The sequence below is a fragment of the Ochotona princeps genome, chromosome 18, assembly GCF_030435755.1.
Source record: "Ochotona princeps isolate mOchPri1 chromosome 18, mOchPri1.hap1, whole genome shotgun sequence".
Taxonomy (NCBI): Eukaryota; Metazoa; Chordata; class Mammalia; order Lagomorpha; family Ochotonidae; genus Ochotona; species Ochotona princeps.
Genome location: NC_080849.1, coordinates 28976631 through 28996400, shown reverse-complemented (window position 1 = coordinate 28996400; position 19770 = coordinate 28976631). Strand labels below are relative to the sequence as shown.

General features: G+C 45.2%; 1 protein-coding gene across 3 annotated transcripts in view; it reads left to right on the top strand.

Moving 5' to 3' along the window:
• The window catches only part of FHOD3 (formin homology 2 domain containing 3), a 434575-nt gene extending 418538 nt beyond the window's left edge, over window positions 1–16037 (top strand). For all 3 annotated transcript variants that reach the window (XM_058676902.1, XM_058676901.1, XM_058676900.1), the window contains 3 exons: window positions 111–285; window positions 5387–5548; window positions 15825–16037. In XM_058676902.1, the coding sequence (XP_058532885.1) occupies window positions 111–285; window positions 5387–5548; window positions 15825–15907 (420 nt within the window). In that variant the 3' untranslated portion in view covers window positions 15908–16037. The remainder of the gene's footprint in view (window positions 1–110; window positions 286–5386; window positions 5549–15824) is intronic.
• Window positions 16038–19770: the final 3733 nt, after the last annotated feature.

The following is a 19770-nucleotide window of genomic DNA, read 5'->3' as shown; positions in this document are numbered from 1 at the left end:
CATGCTTGCAAAAACAGAAAAGAAGGTCTTCCTTCAACAAAACCGTCATAATCCTGAGTTGGCCTTTTAGGAAGGGTCCCTCATCTCCTAACTTGCCTTTGGTTTTGCAGTCTGGCAAGTTCTCAGGCACTTCCCCGGCACCCCCGAGCCAGCCACAGGGTCTAAGCTACGCCGAGGACGCCGCTGAGCATGAGAACATGAAGGCTGTGCTGAAGGCCTCTTCTCCTGCTGTGGAGGACGCCACACCGGTGCTGGGCATCCGCACCCGCAGCCGCGCCAGCAGAGGTAACTCCTGGTCGGGTGGGGTCATCTTTTCAATTTGGCCACCTGCTGGAGACCTTGGTCTCTGCTACAGGGTGCAGGTTATTGTGCCCCCTGAGTGGCTGCTCAGAGCTGCCATCTCCTCAGGGCTTTCTGTGCTGAAAGAACCACACACTTTTTCCTGACTGACGATCACAGCTTCTCCTTGGAAGCAGACACCGCTTCCCCAGGGATTCTTTCTGTGGCTGCATCCTCAAGGGGCAAAGCCAGGCGTGACCAATTGCAACCTGCCAGCCATGTTCATTCTGCTCCCTGTCTCAGTGAGCAGTTTTATTAGGACCCATTTTGGTAATTCCATTTGCATGTTCAACGGTTTTACACTATGATGGCCGGCTTCTGCCTTTTAGGCCCTAAAATATTTATTCTCAGAAAGCTTGTTGACCACTGGCTTTAAAAAAATGCCCCATGGAGGAAGCAATAAACCAAAACTTCAAGGTGGTAAAGACAACGTTTCCAGACTTGGTTTATAATTAGAAGGGAAGTTTTACGTTTTAGTTAATAAATGGGAGAAGAGTCGATCTGTCTTTCACTCACTAGTTTACTGTTCAAATGCGTTTTTCATTTGGGAACATGTACTTGTGTTTTCCTGGTGCAGTTTGACACCATGTTGATGCCCTGAATCCTGACTCTCCCTGCGTTTGGGATGCTGCCCACACATGCTCTCAATGCTTTCTTCTTATTCTGTCTCTCCAGGTTAACTTTTTCTGATCTATACATGTTAGTGCCACTTGATGTGCCCCCGTTGTTCATGCTGGCCCTTCTGCTTGGAACGTCTTTCTCTCCTGATTCCGTATCCTCTTCTCCATGAGAAACCACATAATCCTCTATGCAGCTCAGCTCACCGGGCCACTCTTTCCCCTGCATGCATTCCCCAAAGCCAGATTTAGATCACCTTGAAAATGACAACCTGGAAAGAGAATATCGCTCTACACTCAGCCACTCATGCAGGCTTCGTGTGTTTGGTTCAGTGTGAGCAGCCGCAAAGGTCAAGTACACTGTTGACTGCACTGCAGCTGTCAGTCTGGATCAGGTTCTGGGTCTCGGGCATACAGTGGGAGCTGTCGTGGGAGATGGAGTGTAGCCATATAATGTAGCATGTTGTGTTCCTTTAACAGAAGCTAGACATATGTGTCTGGACAGAAGGGACAGTGAGAAAAATCACTGCCGGATTTAGGATAATATAAGCTCATTTTCACTGAGGAGAGTGATGAGAAAGAAGCTATTCAGTTTCTCTGTGCTGTCACACCCAACTATGGGGAGACGTCTGCTTCCAGATGGAAAGCAACAGTGAAAGGCAAGCCACTGCTACAGAGATCAGAAGGTTTTAAAAATATATGCTTCTAATATATAAATACATAAAAATGCATTTAAATACACACACATATATGTATGAATTTAAAAGAGTTACAGAGAAAGAGGGAGGAAGGGAAACAGAGTGAGCAAAAAAGAGGACTGGGTGATGTTTTTAAAATTTTATTTATTTGAAAAGCAGAGTGAGCAAGAGCCAAACAGGAGATCGAGCATGAGAGAAGAGTTGATCTGTCTTTCACTCACTAGTTTACTGGACTGGGCCAAACCAAAGCAGGTATCCAGGAACTCTCTCCAGGTCTTTCACATGGATGGCAGGGGCCCGAGTGCCTGGCCCATCATGTGCTACCTTCCCAGGTGAACTAGCATGATGCTGGTGTGGAATAGGAGCTTTGGGAACATGAAGCAGCATGCCCAAATGCGATTCCTGTGTTGCAGGTGGTAGGCCTAACTGATATTGCCACAGTGCCAGTCCCAAGAGGTCTGGTTCCTCACCACAACTGTTATCTGGTCTCATCCCAGCTCACTGTACTTGTCTGTGATAACCATTAACAGTGGACAATTAGGAGATTCTCTGGAGGAAACAATACTGACCTCATACTCTGTGTTCTTTCTTTACAAAGTTCAATGCATAGTCAAAATTATCCAAGGGAAGAATATGGAAGCCTGACTGACAGTTAAGAGAAAAAGAAGATAAAAACAGCTGGTTCCCTGTGTGCAATTGTGCAGTAAAGGATTTGTGCTAAATTAAAAAAGGTTTTTAAAAAGCGAACTAGTATAATTGATAAAAGGTAATTTCAAGTGGGAACTGGAAGCTATAGAAAACAGCCAAATTGGCATCCTTACAGTTCCTTATGTGAGATAAGGAACCCAATGCATGAGTCTAATAGAAAATTAGTCCTAGCAAAAAAAAAGACCAGTAAATTCTGTTAGGTTATGAGAACATGTACAAACTAAAACATGAGAAAAAAGAAGAATGGGACAAAATCCAAGACAGATGATCAAATATGTGTCACTTGAATACCAGAAAAAGATGATAGGGCCCGGCGTGATGGCCTACCAGCTAAAGTCCTCGCCTTGAACATGCTGGGATCCCACATGGGCACTGGTTCTAATCCTGGCAGCTCAGCTTCCCATCCAGCTCCCTGCTTGTGGCCTGGGAAAGCAGTCGAGGATGGCCCAAAGCCTTGGGACCCTGCACCTGCGTGGGAGATCTGGAGGAGGTTCCTGGCTCCTGGCTTTGGATTGGCACAGCACCAGCTGTTGCAGTCACTTGGAGAGTGAATCATTGGATGGAAGATCTCTGTCTTTCCTCTTCTCTGTATATCTGCCGTTGCAATAAAAAATAAATAAATCTTTAAAAAAAGATGATAAATAAGAAACTATATTCCAGGATCCAATGGCTGAGAATTTCCCTAAACTGATTGTAGATACCAGAAACTTAGCAAATCCAAGCAGAATCAATACTAAGAGACCTGTATGATAGGCCAACTGCTGAAATCACTAATGCGATAAAAATCTTTGAAACAGCTGCAGCTGCCTTTGTGAAAGGCAGCAGCAGCAAGAATGGAAACCATCCTTCAATAGCAACCATGGAAGCCAGAGGTAAAAATGGAGTGATATCTTAAAAATGCCAGAAGAATGAACTTCTAACCTAGAATTCTGCCTCCAGGGATATTACTCTCAGAAATAAAGGCAAACTTAAAAAAAAAACTTACATTCAAGCCTAACCTATTTTGTTTTATAATTATTTTCCTTGCAGATGATTCCTTTGGGCTAGATTTTTATAAAGAAAATAATTAGTGTTTTCTCCCAAATTACACTGATGGTGTTTTTATAAAAAATGAAGTAAAGTGAAATCATGCTCTTTTGTTCTAGAATGCATTGTTCCCTCTCCTGCATTTCTGTATGTGGCAACGTCTTACCATCACATGCAGAATCATGATGGGCCAAGTGGCCTGCTGGATATGGTGAGCTGTGCACAGTGTACCTCCAGTGGCTCCACGCCGGTACAAAGGGTCCAAGGGTATATTCATGACGGGAATAAATGGCAATAAGACAGCACAGAAACCAGAAATCAAAGGGAGAAAAAAACCGAACCAGAAATGAGGTCAGGAGGGAATGACGTCATCACAGAACTGAGCTTGACAGATTCATGGCAAGAACTGTCTGATGCATCGGTTGACACATTACACAATCAGTAGAAGCCCTAGGGATGTGGTAACTACTGGTCATTCTCACAGGGAGGATAAGGCATTGCCCTCATCATGGCTCAAGGCTCTGAAAATACATTATGAACCAATATGACTGATGGGACTTTGTGCAGATTGTTTGCAGTGCTGCAAAAAACCTGACTTCATGAATGAAACAAGGAGACCGAGGCTACTTGATTATTTCAAAAAAAAACTGTAGTTGGCTTGTTTCTGTGTGTGCCAAAGCTATAGATATATTCCATTTAAAATAAAAGTACAGCAGCAGCAGCAACAGAAGCCCTTCTTGCTGAAAACATCATTGTCCCACAGGCACACAGCAGGAGTAACATACATGATGGAACACCTGGCAATTTGGAGTGTGAATGTTTGTAATGTATTTCAGTCATGTGAGTGTTCTAGCAGAAGCTGGGACCTCTACTGTGCAGTAAGATTTTAACCATAAGCACCCAAATGCATGGGCTGTGATACACTGTTCCTGGCTATTTCCAACAATATCTATTTTTCTTTATACAGTCATTGCCACCCAGGTCGTTGTAAGCCCTGAAACTTAAACTACTAGGGGAAAAAATTCAATTTTTAAAAATATGCTTGTTAGCATTTTCTTCCCTGAATTTAGAAAAGCTGACTCTTTTCCAGCTTCCACTGGACCTTAGACAGGGGGTACCTGTGTGTCGTGGTCAGTTAGTGGCTTGACAACCCTAACGTGAAAGGTTCAAGTTGTGAAAGTTTTACAAAATGAAGTTCAGGTAATGGAAATGAGCAGTTATGAGCATAACTGACAACTTGCCTCTAGCAGAGACAGTAAGAATTTTACAAGGTTCTTATCACAAAGGCATGGTACTGGAGCTATCAGATGAGCATTGCTTTCTACCACGGCTCAGGAATCTGTGCTTTGCGGCACAAAATTTTCTGGCTGTTACAGGACAGATGCCTTGAGGCCAGACTTGGGCTGTCTTCATGCAGTTTGGTCAACACATTTTTCTGCTTAGGAAGCAGGTGATTGTACCAAAGAAGAGTTTTCTCAGCACTCCCTCTGCTAGTTGAGGAAGATAATCCTGTTAGACTTTTAAAAGGCTGCACAACCTGTTAATTGCTGTGATACTTAATTAGAAGGAGAGGGTAGATGACATTCCTGACATATAGAAGCAACTGTGGAGAGTGGATTCAATGACTCCTTGGTGGGTGTCTCTTCATCCCTGGGTATGCACCATGCAATGCCAGTGATGGGTGCTACAGCAGGCAGCATGTGCCATCTGCCCCTGGTAAGCACTGGCCGGGGCAGGTGAAGACATCACACAGAGGGTGGAGAGCTCAGTTGAGAAAACACAGCTGTGTCAAAACTGAGTGCTCTGAGGGTGGGTTCTGCAGAGCTGGGAGGGGAGCAGGTACACAGGATCTGTCACTAACTCTGAGGCTCTCCCTTTGTTCTTTGCTGGCATCTGTTGCTGACAGTGCCAGGTAGCTTCAAGAAGTCAATGTTGTGTTTTCGTTTGGGCATCCTTCTCTTTGCATATGTTGCACTCAAGAGATGTTTGATTTTTCAGGGTCAACTAGCTCATGGACTGTGGGAACCGATGACTCTCCTAATGTCACAGATGACGCGGCCGATGAGATCATGGACCGCATCGTCAAGTCAGCCACGCAGGTGCCCAGTCAGCGAGTGGTACCTCGGGAGAGAAAACGGTCCCGGGCCAACAGGAAGTCTTGTGAGTGCACTCAAGGCGGGAGCTGCCCTTCTGTGTTGGGTGACTCAGTAAGGGCAGGGACCCAGAGCCCAGTTGAGGTGAAATTGTCAGTGGCTGTCTGCAGTGCCCTCAGCACTCAACAGTGTGTCATACCCGTCCCTGGTGGCCATGGTGGAGGAGAGGAGTCACAGCTGTCAGGTATACTGAGCCATTTGCTCTTGCTGACCAGGCCTCCCTCTTTGTGTTCACACTGTGTCTCCAGGAAGATTGGAAAGGCCTTAGATGTCTGCGGTATGGTGGTTTCAGGAATGCCCACTGCCCAGGTTGCCTACTGGAAACTGTTTCTGTCCTTTGTCAAGCCACTTCCTGGGCTGCAGGCTGGTGTCATGCAGGAGGTCACTGGTGCCAACAGATACCCTGATGGTGAAAACCAGGATTAGAGGCTTGTTCAGTGGTGGTTAGCCTAGATGTGCTATTTTTTTTTTCCTTCTCCTACCAAGCGGAGAAGTGATCAAGCTTCCCCAGTTAGTCTGGGCTGCTGCTTGCTGCTACCTGCCAGCCTCATGGGGGTCATGTTGCCTTGGGTTGTGCTGGGTTGACTCTGGAGGAACATGACCCCCAAGGATCCTAGGACAGCTGCCTGGGGGGTTTTCCGATGCAAGCTCAGCCCCCAAGCTTCAGTTTACTGCTTTGTCCCTCAGGGTGGTTTGAGTCTTCACCAGCTTTGCCTCAGAAAAAAAAAATGGTGGCTGGGGCTTGCTCCTCACAGTTGGGTCTCTGGCAATGTTATCATCTTCTGGAGGCTTATTAAAAATGCAGATGCATAGGTATTCCCAGAGCCCCCAGAGCAACCAATTCAGTATCTGCATTAATCCAGAATCCTCAGATGATTCACAATTGTAATAAGATGGAGACACCTTGGCACATAAGACCGAGAGTGGTACTTTGGGTCCTCAGGTGACCAGCTCTTCTCTGGCTGCGGGTGCAGAGCCCGGTTCATCTCCAGTGGTGTAACACAGTGTGCTGCATCTCAGTTTACCCAGGCCAACACAGCACTTCCATTTTCACCAATTTGAAGGGTGTGAAATAGTATTTCTTTATGGTTTTAGTTTATATTTCTCTGTACAGAGGAAAGGCTGAACCTCTTGTTATTTTTATCTGTTCTTGTTTTTTGTTTCCCTAAAGTTTAATATATTTGTTTGAAAGGGAGAGAGAGAGATAGAGAGAGGGAGAGATAGATAGGCAGACATATGGGAGATAGGTTCCTAAATACTTGAGCCATCATCTGCTGCCTCCCAGGCTATGTTAGGAAGCTGGAATCAGAAGCAAGGCCTGAACTGTAAGTCAGGTACTTTACTGTGGAATGTAGAGGTGTCTTAACTGCTTGCTGTGCCACATGTCTGTCCCTACATCTCTTCTCTTGTGTAGGACTTGTGTATGAGTATTGGGTTTAGAAGTGCTTGGGAGAGAGTGAGAGAGGCTTTTAGTTCAGGCAAAGAATTTTATTAGGAGAGGCAGTCTGACAGATTGCTCCTTGGAGGGAGATGGTCTGGGACCACTTTTAGATGGTGGGGGTGGGTGGTGACCACGTGAAGAAAATGGCCACCCAGGGTATACAGCACTGGGCTTTTATACATCTTCAGCATGGGGGAAGACAGCGGCTTATCCCAGCCTTTTGCTTTATGGTATTGGCAGGCAATGTTTGTCTCTGGCTGCTTTGAGCTGAGTCAGGAGGCACCGAGGGAGGTTTAGGCCGAAACATTAGTGGGCAGAAGCTTGCATTGGCCTAGGAAGACTTGGATAAAAGATTGACTAGTGAAGTAAACAGGGTATGAAAAGGCAAAACAAATAATCCCTGGCTACATATAAAAGACCAGTTAGCCTGATAATCTCCTTACAGCATTACCTTCTGTGACAGGAAGAAAACTGTCAGAATGTACCTGTGACTACAGATTTCTAGTTCATTCTATTAAAGATTTAGGGATAGATCTAACCAACCCCTTGGCTGATATGTTATAAACTGCCTTTGTGATCCACTTTATCAGAGACCGGGAGGGAGAAGAGCAAGTTAGGGAGCAAGTGGCCCATTAATGTGGCTTTACACAGATATCTGCTCAAATAGCCGGATGGAACTTGCAAGACCAGTCCACCCTCAAATAGCACCTGCTATGTGGGAAACCAGGACAAACAGCTGTCTGTGACAGAAGTGGCTTTAAAAGAACCCTGTCAGTTTTGGCAAGAGCTAGGCTGCTACAAACAGAACTGCCCTGGGAATCGAAGGACTGCTGGTTTGGAGCCATGGTAGACCACAAACTAAAAACCCATCACTCTGCCCAGCTTCTAAAGCATCCATTGCTATGGAGGGGATGACCTAGGGTCAATGGCATCACAGGTAAAGCTGTGTATTTCCACCTCAAGACACTGCCTGTTCTGTACTGGCTTCCTGTTCAGACCAGCTCTCCCCTCAGTCCAACTGGGAAATGGCAGTCAACATGATGTCTCACACCGCCCTTATGATGTCTCTTCCAGTACCCCACGTAAAAAGATACATAGGCCTGGGCCTCACATACAGCTGGTCAGGTGTTAACACCCACCTAATTTTGAGACTCCTCCTGTCAATTTCTATTGACCTATCAATGGGAAACCTCTGGATTTAGTTAGCAGTAGAACTTTTCTGGGTCCTCTAATGACTCTCTCCATTGGGACCTCTTGTATTTAATCTACTTGTTAGATATGCCTCTTTCAGACTTAAAACAAAGGGTTATAAGTGCCCATGCATATAAAGCCTCAGAAACTGTTTCTGCTGGCTGACACTGCAGACCCATTGAGGTCGCCTTCTACCAGAGCCCTGGCGTGACCACAGACCCCTACTTTGCTCCTGTTCAGCTTGAAAAGCCAAAACATCCACTATGGCTCCTGACAATAGCCAGAGTTTCCATAAGCAGAGAGAGTAAATGAGGAAGCCCAGGACTAGCCCATTCCACAGTTCCTTGCTAGCAGATGCACATTAAATAAGTCAGGAGTGGTTTTTCTTTGCTACAATGATGTGTTATCATTTATGTTGCAAATAGTTTTTTAAACGAAACTGGCCCAGCACTTTTTGAGGTCGTGGGTAGATTATATTCAGTAGTTTCCCCTTCTTACCTTCCAGTTAATTACTGGTAATCAAATCACAGGAGCCATTACCAGTTAGCTCTGGACCTGACTGCAATGCAAGAATCATGGGGAAGGATGTGGAAAGACCTGTGGTGGGGTGGGCTTAGGAAGCAGGTGCAGAAAGACTGCCAGCACAGGAAATTCCCCACAAAAGGAAGGCTGTTTTGGGTCAGCAGGGATCTCAGAAAAACAGACAGCTCAAGACGTTGGCCTAGCCAGTCCCTAGAGGCCAAGGGCATGTGTTCCTTTGGGCTCACATGCCTGCCTTGGCCTAACCCTCTGGTCTGGAGAGAACCAGATTTTTAGAAAGACACAAAGTGTTGCTGGAAACAATGGCACGATTAGAATTAATTTTCCTCTCCAATCTGGCCAGAGAGAGATTTTATCTGTTTTTGTGGTTGACCTAAAATGATTTCCTGTGGTATTGTTTCCATTCCAATTTGATGCAAAACAGCCATATATTTTTTATTTGGCCAAATAAAAAATCTTTTCCCATGACAGTTACTCTTAGAAACACTGCACAGCATGTATATGAGTGTTTCTCTGTAATGGGTTTCATTTATTAATAATGGCAGTATCAACAGAAATTTAAGATGGGGTAGGTTAGGCTTTCACTTTTCTAATAATGGAATGATAAATTCCAGCTTTTTCACAAGAGGTTAAAGGAATAAGAAAAACAATACTCTGCAAAATCTGTGTGTGTCCTAGTGTTTTGGGCTTCAACCTTAGACAAGGCTATATTTTGTTCGATTGTTCAATGGTTGCGATGAGGAAAGTAGATAATGAATAAACCAACATACTTGAGCTGTAACTCATTTTGCTAAAGACACTAAGTGGCCAACTATTATAGGAGACTAAACAGTCTGTCCTATAACCTCAAGTTCATGGCCAGTGGGCCACCTGAGGTTCTTCAGAGATAATTAAATGTTTGCCTTCATGTTTGATGCTGATGTAGGCCTTCCCAGCCTGAAATAGAAAGTCAACTGGGTATGTCAAAGGCAGCTGAGCCCATTTGGGGGTTCCCATGCGAGGTCTGCTATTTTTCCTGCTGCTACCAATCTGAATCTCATTAAGTAAATGTTAGGTGCTGTCTGGATGATTCACGAACATATTCATGGTATACCCTGTGAAATGGTCGCTCCAGCTCACCTGGTGCGACTCCCAGATTCCAGCCAGTGCTCTCCAGTCAGCCAGTGGCTGTGTCCAGGGGAGAGTGTTCTTGGAGTGCTTGGCCTGTTTCTGGCTTCAGTTTCTTTTTCACTGATTGATGTGTTCAGTCCCAGGGATGACCATCCTCCTGGCCTTTTCTAGAAATTGATGGAACTTGATGGTGTTGGAGGAGTCTTTCCTGTTTTGAGTCTGTAGGACAGGACCAGGTTGGGGAGCAGAGGACAATTCCCATGCACCTGCCTTGCTCCTTTTTCTCTTGGATCCAACTCTGGGAGTAGGTTTGCCCAGCTGGGTGCCAGCTTGTGGCTTCCAGCTAACCTATCCAAAAAAAAAAAAACAGCCTGGTATTAAGAATTCCCAGTCTTTTCTCTTTTCCTAGCAGAGTCCAGACCCTGTCCTGGTTAGTACAGTTAGGGAACTAATTTGTTGTTGTTGAATTACCCCTAAAGGAGGGTTTCGGACCCCATCTGTCACATGGTCATGAAGTTTAGGGCTCAGGGCTATGGTTTTATAAAAATGTCATCACTTTGATAAGACATGCAAATAATAGACCAATGCCTTCACTGGTTGAGAACCTAAGTATGGTCACTCCTACTGGGGCAGGTTTTTAGTGGGAAGAACCAGAAAACCAATTCCAAGGTGTTGTGGAAAAGAAGGTCCGAACTCTGATTATAAACCTGACTCCTGTCCCCTCACACCTCGACCCCCCTCCTCACTATGTGTGTCTCTCTTGTGAACTTCAACAGACTATTTGAAGGGCAAGTGACAACTAACTTTCTTGGTTTCCATAAAGTAAGAAGTTAAATCAGAGGACTAGAGTTTCTCAGACTTTGTCTCTTCAGTGAGAGTGTCACTAGTCATTAAGGATGGACTGACAACTCCTCTTGAACAGCTGAGGGCACCTGCCCCTATGCACAGGACATGGAATAGGGGGATAAACAGAGCATGTTTGAGAGAAACCCCAAACACTGTGAGTCAACCTATGTGGAATATCCCTATATGTTAGAGGATTGTACTCTGTTCCAGGGCTGGCCCAGGCAAGAGAGCAGGACTTGATGTGGTTTAAAAAAAAAGCAGAACATGAGGGCTAAAGTAGAAGCTTTGGAGTTAGAGAGCTGGAAGCAGGGCAGTGTACACTGCACTGCAGGTGCTACACCTGCTTTGTTTTTGGTCAAGCCACTCTCCCAAGTGAGAGAACTGACATACTGCAAATGCTGGCTCTGAAATCCTCCACCATGTCTATGCGTGAGCTGGGCACCACTTGGCTTGCAGAGGAGCCTCAAAAGGGGGCAGGATCTACAAAAACAATCTGAGTGTCCTTCCTGTCTCCATGAGTTGTAGTGAGCCCAAGACAAGCGCTCATTTAAGGGTTCTCTGGCAGTACCAAAACCTTGCAACGGGATAGGATAGGACTTCATCTTTACTGCCAAGATCAGCGGACTCCATTTCCTCATTCAGGAATTCACACATGCATACAACAAGTGGAGACTGTGTTTCACCTAAGTTACTTGCCCTCACTCAGCCTCAGTGTGGACAGGAGTGCCCGTCTCCCAGAATAGGTGGGAGGGCTCTGTGAGGCACCTGTAACAACTACCTGTCCATTTCCCTTCCAGGTTCTGTTGCTCAGCTGCCCAAGAGCTCTAGTGCTCCTGAGAGTTTGAAGCTGCCTGTCAAAGCTTAGGGGCTGCATTTGTCACCTGATACCATCAACCACTTCACTCCCAACTCCACCTCCCCTTACTCCCTGCAGTAAGGAGACCATATCTGTGTTTACCTCTCTGTTTTGACACCCCACACCCCCGGGACTCCAGTTTAATGGGGTTGTTCCTGTACACACCAAGGTTGTAGTTGGCTCTCAGTGTTGTGACTTCCTAGACAGATGACTGAGGAACTGGGAAAAGAGCAGTTAGTTTTGTCCCACCCACAACATACAATGATGCTGCAAATTCCAAGGCCATGGATTCCTGAGCCATCCTGCTTTTGTTTCTCTACACAAAAACTGTGGAGGTATTCATTTTTACATTTCATTGATTGCTTCTTGTTCATTTCCTGCCAAGGTACCAAAGAGTTCTCAAGGAGTCCTGGATGCTGAGGTAGCCACAAGTAACAGGAGGAACTGTGGGCAGGACTGTGTGCAGCCAAGGCCACTGCAGCCAGGCCAATGGTTGTTGACTACACAAAGTGCTCGATGTGGTGGGGATTTCTGAGACCTGTTTCAGCTAGAGGGAACTTCCTGTGGGTCAGGAGGAACTCAGGGATTTGAACTCCATCATCACACAAGTCAGGACTTTTCTTTGCATCCCGCTCAAATAGTTGGCGGCCCAGGCCTGGCTACTGTCTGACCCCAACCAGGGTTAAAGTGAAGTGTGCTGGGCCTCCCCAGGCACATTTGCTCACTTGTATACATTGTTCACACTTGTTGAATGTAAGTTAGTCAGGATTAGGAATCTCCGCTGTTGTTGACCCAGGACTTATATATGTGTATTGTCTCTTCAGTGAGAGTGTCACTAGTCATTAAGGATGGACTGACAACTCCTCTTGAACAGCTGAGGGCACCTGCCCCTATGCACAGGACATGGAATAGGGGGATAAACAGAGCATTTATTTATTAAAGATTTGTGTATTTATTTGAAAGAGCAACAGAGAGATCTTCATCTGCTGGCCTGCTCCCCAGATGGTCACAACAGCAGGAGCTGGGTCAGGCTGAAGCTGGAGCCTTGAGCTCTATGCAGGTCTCATATGTGGATCCCAAACACCTGAATCATCATTTGCTGCCAACCCAGCAACATTAGCAGGTAGCTGCGTTGAAAGTGGTGCATCTGGGGCTCAAATCAATGATGAAATGGGATGCCAGAGTCCCACGTGGCAGCTTCACCTGCTGTGCCCAATGTTTTTCCTCAGGCTTTTTTCTTTTTTTTACTTTTTAAAGAATTTAGACTTACAGAAAAGTTGTGCTCTTTACTCAACTTTCTGTAGAACAACTTATCCAAATTAATAAGCTAATGTAGGAACAGAAGAACTAGCCCAAATGCTGGGCTTTCTTCATATTTCACTGGTTTTCTGATGAATGTCCTCCCTGTTCCCCAGGGTCCCACAGTACATCTAGCCACCATCTCTGTGGCCCGGGGAGAACACTTTGTGTCTCTTACACTTTTGCAAAGCACTGGCCAGTTATTTATAGAATGCCCACTGATTTGGGAAACCTCTGTGTTTGATAGGATTTTATGTGAATGAAAGATGGAGGCAGAAAAGAACTCAGATGGCTAAATAATTGAAATTGATCTAAGCAAAGCAAAACAAAAAGCCCGCAGGAAATCTCACATGAAATCATAAGGAACTACTCATCCTAAACCAATTCTCCTATATTGAAGTCCAAAGGGGCATGACTTAGACCTGCTGTTCTGGCTCCCATCAGCAGAGATGGCGCCAGGGGCAGTTCTGAGTGACAGTAGAGCCAATGACACATTCTGGAAACATTTTAGGGCTTAAACCAACACACAATGTTTAGCATTATGTACAGACACAAAATCAAAGACCTATCTTTGATACAAAAGAGAAGGAACACAAATGGGTTTCTCTCATGTGGACATGAAGCTGGATCTCTTATCAGTATGAGAAACATAAGAGTGTCTTGTCTGGCTTCATCAGGGCGCAGCTATGTTGAACCTTCTGGCTCAAATCCTTGGGCCCCTGCCTTGATCTCTGTGTGCCACCATTGGCTTACTTCTTGATGAAGTGCTAACAGTACCCATTTCAGAGCATTTCCAGATTACAGAAGCCAGGTAGATTCTTGGCAGTGGTAGCCAATGGCATCATTGTTCAAATTTGATACCTCTTGCCACAGAACCACCTGATAGTACTTTGTAGAATTCACTTGGTTTTTATTACTAAGGGAGGAAAAGGAGAGAAAAACATCGTAAGATGTTACCTTGATTCCAGAAACAGCTCCTTGTGCTGCATGTTTGTGTCCCTTGCTGTCACTGCAGTCTAAAACCTGCCACAAGGGCCTGGGACACAAAAGTCATTGCTGGTGCCAGCAGAATGACCCACACAGTCTACAGCCATGAGGCAGATAGGGGTAAACATTTGCAGTCTGTTCTCTGTTAAGCAGCTTGGAGAGGAAAGGTAGTCACTTGTGGAAGGCTGGAATGCAACTTTGATTCAGCTTTGATGGCGCCAAAGTGTTCAAGTGGGGGATGGTGACGGGGAGTAGAAAGTGCCCAGATGTTCTCATCAGATCTCCAGCCGGCCCTTTCTCATCTACACACTAACAGAGAAATGTCACTAGTTACTGGAAGGGTTGTGTCTGCCTTGGGAGTCTGGCTTGTGCAATTCCACCTCCTGCAGTCCCCCTCTTGGCGAGGTCTCTTGTTCTATTGCATCCTTAGCCCTTTCTGGTTTTCTGAAAACTGAATGAAAGCTAGCTCCTTATCTAGATGTGGTCTGCCTCCCTCAGCGTTTCTTCTTGCAGAATGTCCCTGTTAGACCTCTACCCTCCTCCTACCATTTCTCCTTTTAATTCATACAATGACACACTTTCAAAATACTTTATAATCACAAGCTTAACCCTCTACTAATCAAAGAATTCAACAAGTAGCAAGTAGATAATAGATTATCAGTTATTTGTTGCTTGACTAAATGGTGGATTACATGTCAACCCCTATTCAAGGCACTGATTTCTCAGGGTGCAGAAATCAAGTCATTTATTAATAGATGATAGCCCCTGTTCATTCTACTGGAAGGACAGATCTCTTGTCCACATCAGAATGAGCTTTTATCCTGGGGATGATGAGGAGTCCTAACTATAAGGTGTATATTACAGAGATAATGTCCTGGCCTTGGCATGAGTGGGTATGATGGGGGATGGTGGATGAGAAGTACTGTGTCTGGAAAGATGCTGGGAGCAAGCTTTACTTTTTCTGTATCCCAGGGTCTCTGATTTGGGATTTAGAGTGGAAGGAAGTTTCATAACAAACTTGTTCTAAAATTGGAATAAATATTTCAAGCTCTGTAGGCCCTTGGAAAAAACAGAGTAGGCCAAACACAATGAGCAAACTCAGGGAAATGCAATCAGTTGCCCTTTCAAGTGAAAGGACCTGCCATCTTCATTCTTATGTCACTTTTCTTTTGTCATCAAAACCGATCAGTTCTAAGCAGTGGGAAGGAAAAAACTAACATGCCAAGGTAAACACAAGCCCCTCTTACATAGTTACATAGGAGTGTTCTAGTTGTTGGTATTACCCTGCGGAAGTTGGTTGTTGGCCTTCCTTGAGGGCAACATTCTGAGGTCATACACCCAGTCCACCCAGCAACACCACCCTTTGTTCCTTGGCATGAATTCCACAAGGAGTCACTATTGTTTAGATCATTGTCCCAGAGGGCCTTTAATGAGTTGAGACTAACACCTATGCATTTGGAGAGGCTCATCCTGACCATGGCCCCTGGTTGGGAAGGCCGTGGGCTTTCACATGCATCCCTGTTGTTGCTCTGATTGCAGGTCCGTAGTGTTGTTGGATTCTGCTGGACCTCTTGCTGGGCTCTAGTTATCCTACTCCATGTGTGTCATGGGGGTCACATCGTCCTGGGCCCCATGGTTCCGTTTCTTGCTCTGATCACTCCTTAGCTGGGAAGATGAGATTTCTACATGCCACTTGCACCTGGCCATTTATCCCCCCTATTCTTTAGAAGCCTCATGGGGAGGCTCACCCTTCTTTGTAAGCCTCACCCTTCTTTGTAAGTCTTCCCTCTACACACACACACACACGTGCACACCTCTCATTCATTCCTCTTGACTCTTCAAGTTCTAAAATCAGTCTGTTGTAACCCAAGATTCTTCCTGCCCTGTAGTCAGAACCTAAGGGCTTATCAGCTGCAGCAGCCGGGAGAAAGTGGGTCTGGTGTCTTGAATGCTGCATGCCTTGTGCTAATAAACTTTTTCTTCTCTTCCCTTTGACCCATGGATGCATTACAGTGCGAAGGACCTTGAAGAGTGGCCTGACTCCAGAAGAGGCTAGAGCCCTGGGTCTGGCTGGCACCTCTGAGTTGCAGCTGTGACACTCATAGGAGATCCTGAGAAGTGTACGGAGCAGAGAGCAAGCCATTGTTGGCTGCAGCCCCTTCTGCACGGAAAAGGGGGAGACTGGACATTAACACCCAAGGGTGCTGGAAGCGAGGACTCCTCCGGGTGTCCCCACATGGCTCAGGCTGCCTGCTCCATGAGCCGTGGACCTCCAGCGGTCTCCCACATACGATTCCTTCATTGTGTTGGCTGTGTCTCTCTTGTGTTCCTGCCATCTGGTTTGTTAGTCCTAACGTGTGATACCTTTTCTGGGTCAGGTGTCACCTGTCCCAGGTGTTCTGAGGCAATTTGGCTAGATCCACAGGCTGGATTTCCATCACAGCAACATCTCCAGATGTAAACTCCAAACTTGTACACAAAAGCAAGCACAGATTGTTTACCAGTTGTGGATTTCAGATGTACTAAATGTTTATACAAATTCATAAATGTACACCATGTTTCAAATACTAAATAAATAATGTCATGGCTAGAACTTTCTCTTCTACTTGGGTATAGGACCTTCTACAGCATCACAGGATCACCTCCTTCTGATTCAGCAATACCCCTCCCCAGGTTTGCCAGAAGGAGCCCTGCTGGGAAGGTCTGTGGCTGTGGAGCTGGCTTTGGCTTGTGTTTTGCTTATAGAATGAATGGCAGCCACTCTGTGCACATCCTAAGCTTTTGCTGTGGGACACGTTAGCTTTTGTTAGTCTAGTGTATATCATCTTGGAGGGGAGTGGTTGTGACACCACATTCACTGTACACATCTGGACCATTCTGCAGTGCACTTTCATGCCTCTCAATGTAAACACATTCTTCAAACATGTATTTGATCAGACAAAACAAGTTTAAAACATCTTTGGAGAACCTTAGAATTTCACAATTAGTACTAATTTCACAGTTAGCTCTTGGGTAGGTGCAAGAGCTAAGGCATCTAGGGGAAAGTGCCAAGAGAGAGCGCCACAGAGCGACGTTGGGGGCTGGTGCCCCTCAAAAGCTGCTTGGCCCTCGGTCACATGGTTCCCACTAAAGAACCCCAACCTCTGAAAACAGGGAAAGGTAACCCACAGCAGGGAGTATTTGCCGGTTGCAGGAAGGTTGAAAGATTATTCCATTTTGAGCATGCATCAGGCATGCCTGACTTGTAGATGGTGTGCAGCAGTACTGCCTGAAGAGCCAAAGGTAGTATGTTCCCGCTGTTAGGCTCCTGTGACTGTGTCCCTGCTTTGCTCTGTCCCTGCTGAGACAGTGAGTGGACATTTGTGAACGACCCTAATAAAGATGAGTACCTTGGGAAGAGTTAAGGTCTATATATTACCACTGAGTTTATTTAATCACTATTGAAGGGAATACATGGGATATTAACATTCCTTTTCCTTATGATTCTAGATAACACATGTAAAATCCCACACGCGGTTTACGAGTTTGTGAGGACAACGGTCTATTGCCTTGGCATTGAACCCAGACCTGGAGTATATCTGTTATCACTTGGGATGGTGATGTCTAAATGAGAGGAATCTGTGTCTTCGTCACAGTGTTTGGTGACCAGATTGGCTGTTGGTGTTCCACTGTGAATTCAGGCTGTAGAATAAAAGGGTCACATTTGGAGGGAAGGGACTGAATAAACCAAATGTTAATTTTATTTGTATTTTCAGGAGCAAGCAAAGAAAACTCATTGCTTCCAGCAAGGTAAAGAGGGTCTCTTTGGGAATGACATCTTGAGTAGCTCACTGTAGTCTGGGGATAATGTCGGGTGGTGGTTCCTATTCTGCACTTTGGGCCTCCCTGGTGTTTCACAAACGATTGATGTCCAAAGCAAAACAAAAGCTACCAACTGCTCTTTTCCCACTGACAGGGACTGTGACCTTGCAATGTGTTAAGGATTTGCTCATCTCCCTCCCCTGCTTCTAAGGTGGAGACCAGCTTGGAAAGCACTGAGTCACAGGGTACCTTTTCTGTTTTTCCAGGATGGGAATTAAGGACAACACTGAAGATGCTCTTTTGAGAATGTTGCAAAAACCAAATACACTTGCCCAAATAGAACTGAGTCTAATTACTATTTGAACCCTACAACAAAAGTCAGAGGCACTGGCCTTCCAAGGATGTTTATGTGGGAATAGTGGTGGGATTTGAACCCTGGCATGCATGTGCTAGGAACAATTAGAGATGCATTGCTAGGCACAGCCAAAGGAGGCTGGAACAAAGTGATGCTTTTAAAAGATGAAAGAGATGTTCAGGTAAGTTGTTTGGAAATAAGAAGATTGATTACAGGGGCTGAACACAGAAGTTGACATCATTCATTAGTGGAGATGGTACGCCAGACCAGAGTTCTTACTTAAGAGGCTAATTGTCCTTGTGTGGTTGGCTGTTCCTTTGTGTGACTTGTGCCACAGATGTGGTCTGCAAAATATTTCCTCTTTTTTGGGGACTGGGGGAGGTTTGCAGTGGTGGGAGCAGGGTATAAGCATAGTGTGTGGATGTCCCTCCTTTATAGCCTTCTATATTTTGTTAGTGTTAGACATAAATGACTTTGATATTGGTAACTTTCACACTCTCAAGTAACAAATCAATCAGGACATGTTTGAGCAGCCTTCACACAGTGTGCCTAGCAAATGAGGCCTGGTTCCTGCTTGTCCTAAGCCAGGCAGAGGAGACTTTGAGACCTCGCTAAAAAGCTTTGCATGTCCAGTAAAATGAGAGGAGCATGGGGGATTGGTGAGAAGAGACCAGCTCTTGCTGTCTATTGTCTTTTTCACACAGAGGAATGTGTACTCAGTGGCAGGACAGACATGCCATGGGGAATGAACCCAGAGGCCGTGGGGTATCCGTAAAGGTCAAAGGGGGTGCCAAGAGGTGCCAGTGAAAGTCCCTTTGCAGGACAGCTCCATAAACTTCTGAATCCTTTCTCCTCCCCCTGGACTGCAAGTTGTTTGGCTTATTCAGTTCCACTGGGGGAACAGATCCATCAAAGGGGCTAAAAGTCTGCATCCTGAAATGTCATTTTTAATGAAAATGAAGGATTTCTTATTTTATTACTTCTCACCCTGCTGCCACTATGGCTGCCTGGACTAGTGACTTTTAATTCAAACTGCTAAATCTGTCTTAAAAGATCTGTGTGAATGGCACCCTTATATTTATGTAATACTATTGCTATTCTCCCGGGTCATTGAAATAGATGTTCTCATTCCTATGTTTCAATATGAATCAAAATGATAAATCTGATAAAGTTAAAAAAAAAACTACTAAAGGTGGCTGGGTTTCTTTGTAATCTTCAAGTTTGTTCTTTAGTTTTGGTATGGGGAGGAGAATGCATAGGGCTCTGGAGGGTTGAAGACCCTCTAGTCTTATTTTCTTCCAAGTCCATCATTCACCACAGCACAGAGACCAGTAGTGTGGACTTAGCTGCCAGGCTTGTGGTCTGTGGGTGCTGTCGCATCTTCAACAACTCCCAAATCCACTGCCGTGTCTATGGCCCAGTGTCACTATAGTATGCTTGGCAGTGACCACCCAAATATAGCAGGTCCTAATCCCTTTACCTGTAATTTTTTTTTACAAATATGATTAAGGATTTTAATATGGGCAGATCATCCTAGATTAAATAAGGATGCCCTAAACTCATCCCAAGAGTCATTAAAATAGAACCCAGCAGATCTCATAAAAAGCATAAGAAGATGGCCTGAAGACAGGAGCAGAGATTGGAGCGTGTGGCTATAAACCAACAAATGGTTTATAGCAACTCCAAGAGGAACAGATTCTCTCCTAGCACTGACAGAGCATAGGGGGCCCTTTAATGCCCTAATTTTGACTCAGTGATGCTTGTAGCCTCCAGAATTATCTTAAAATATTTTTTTCAAAGATT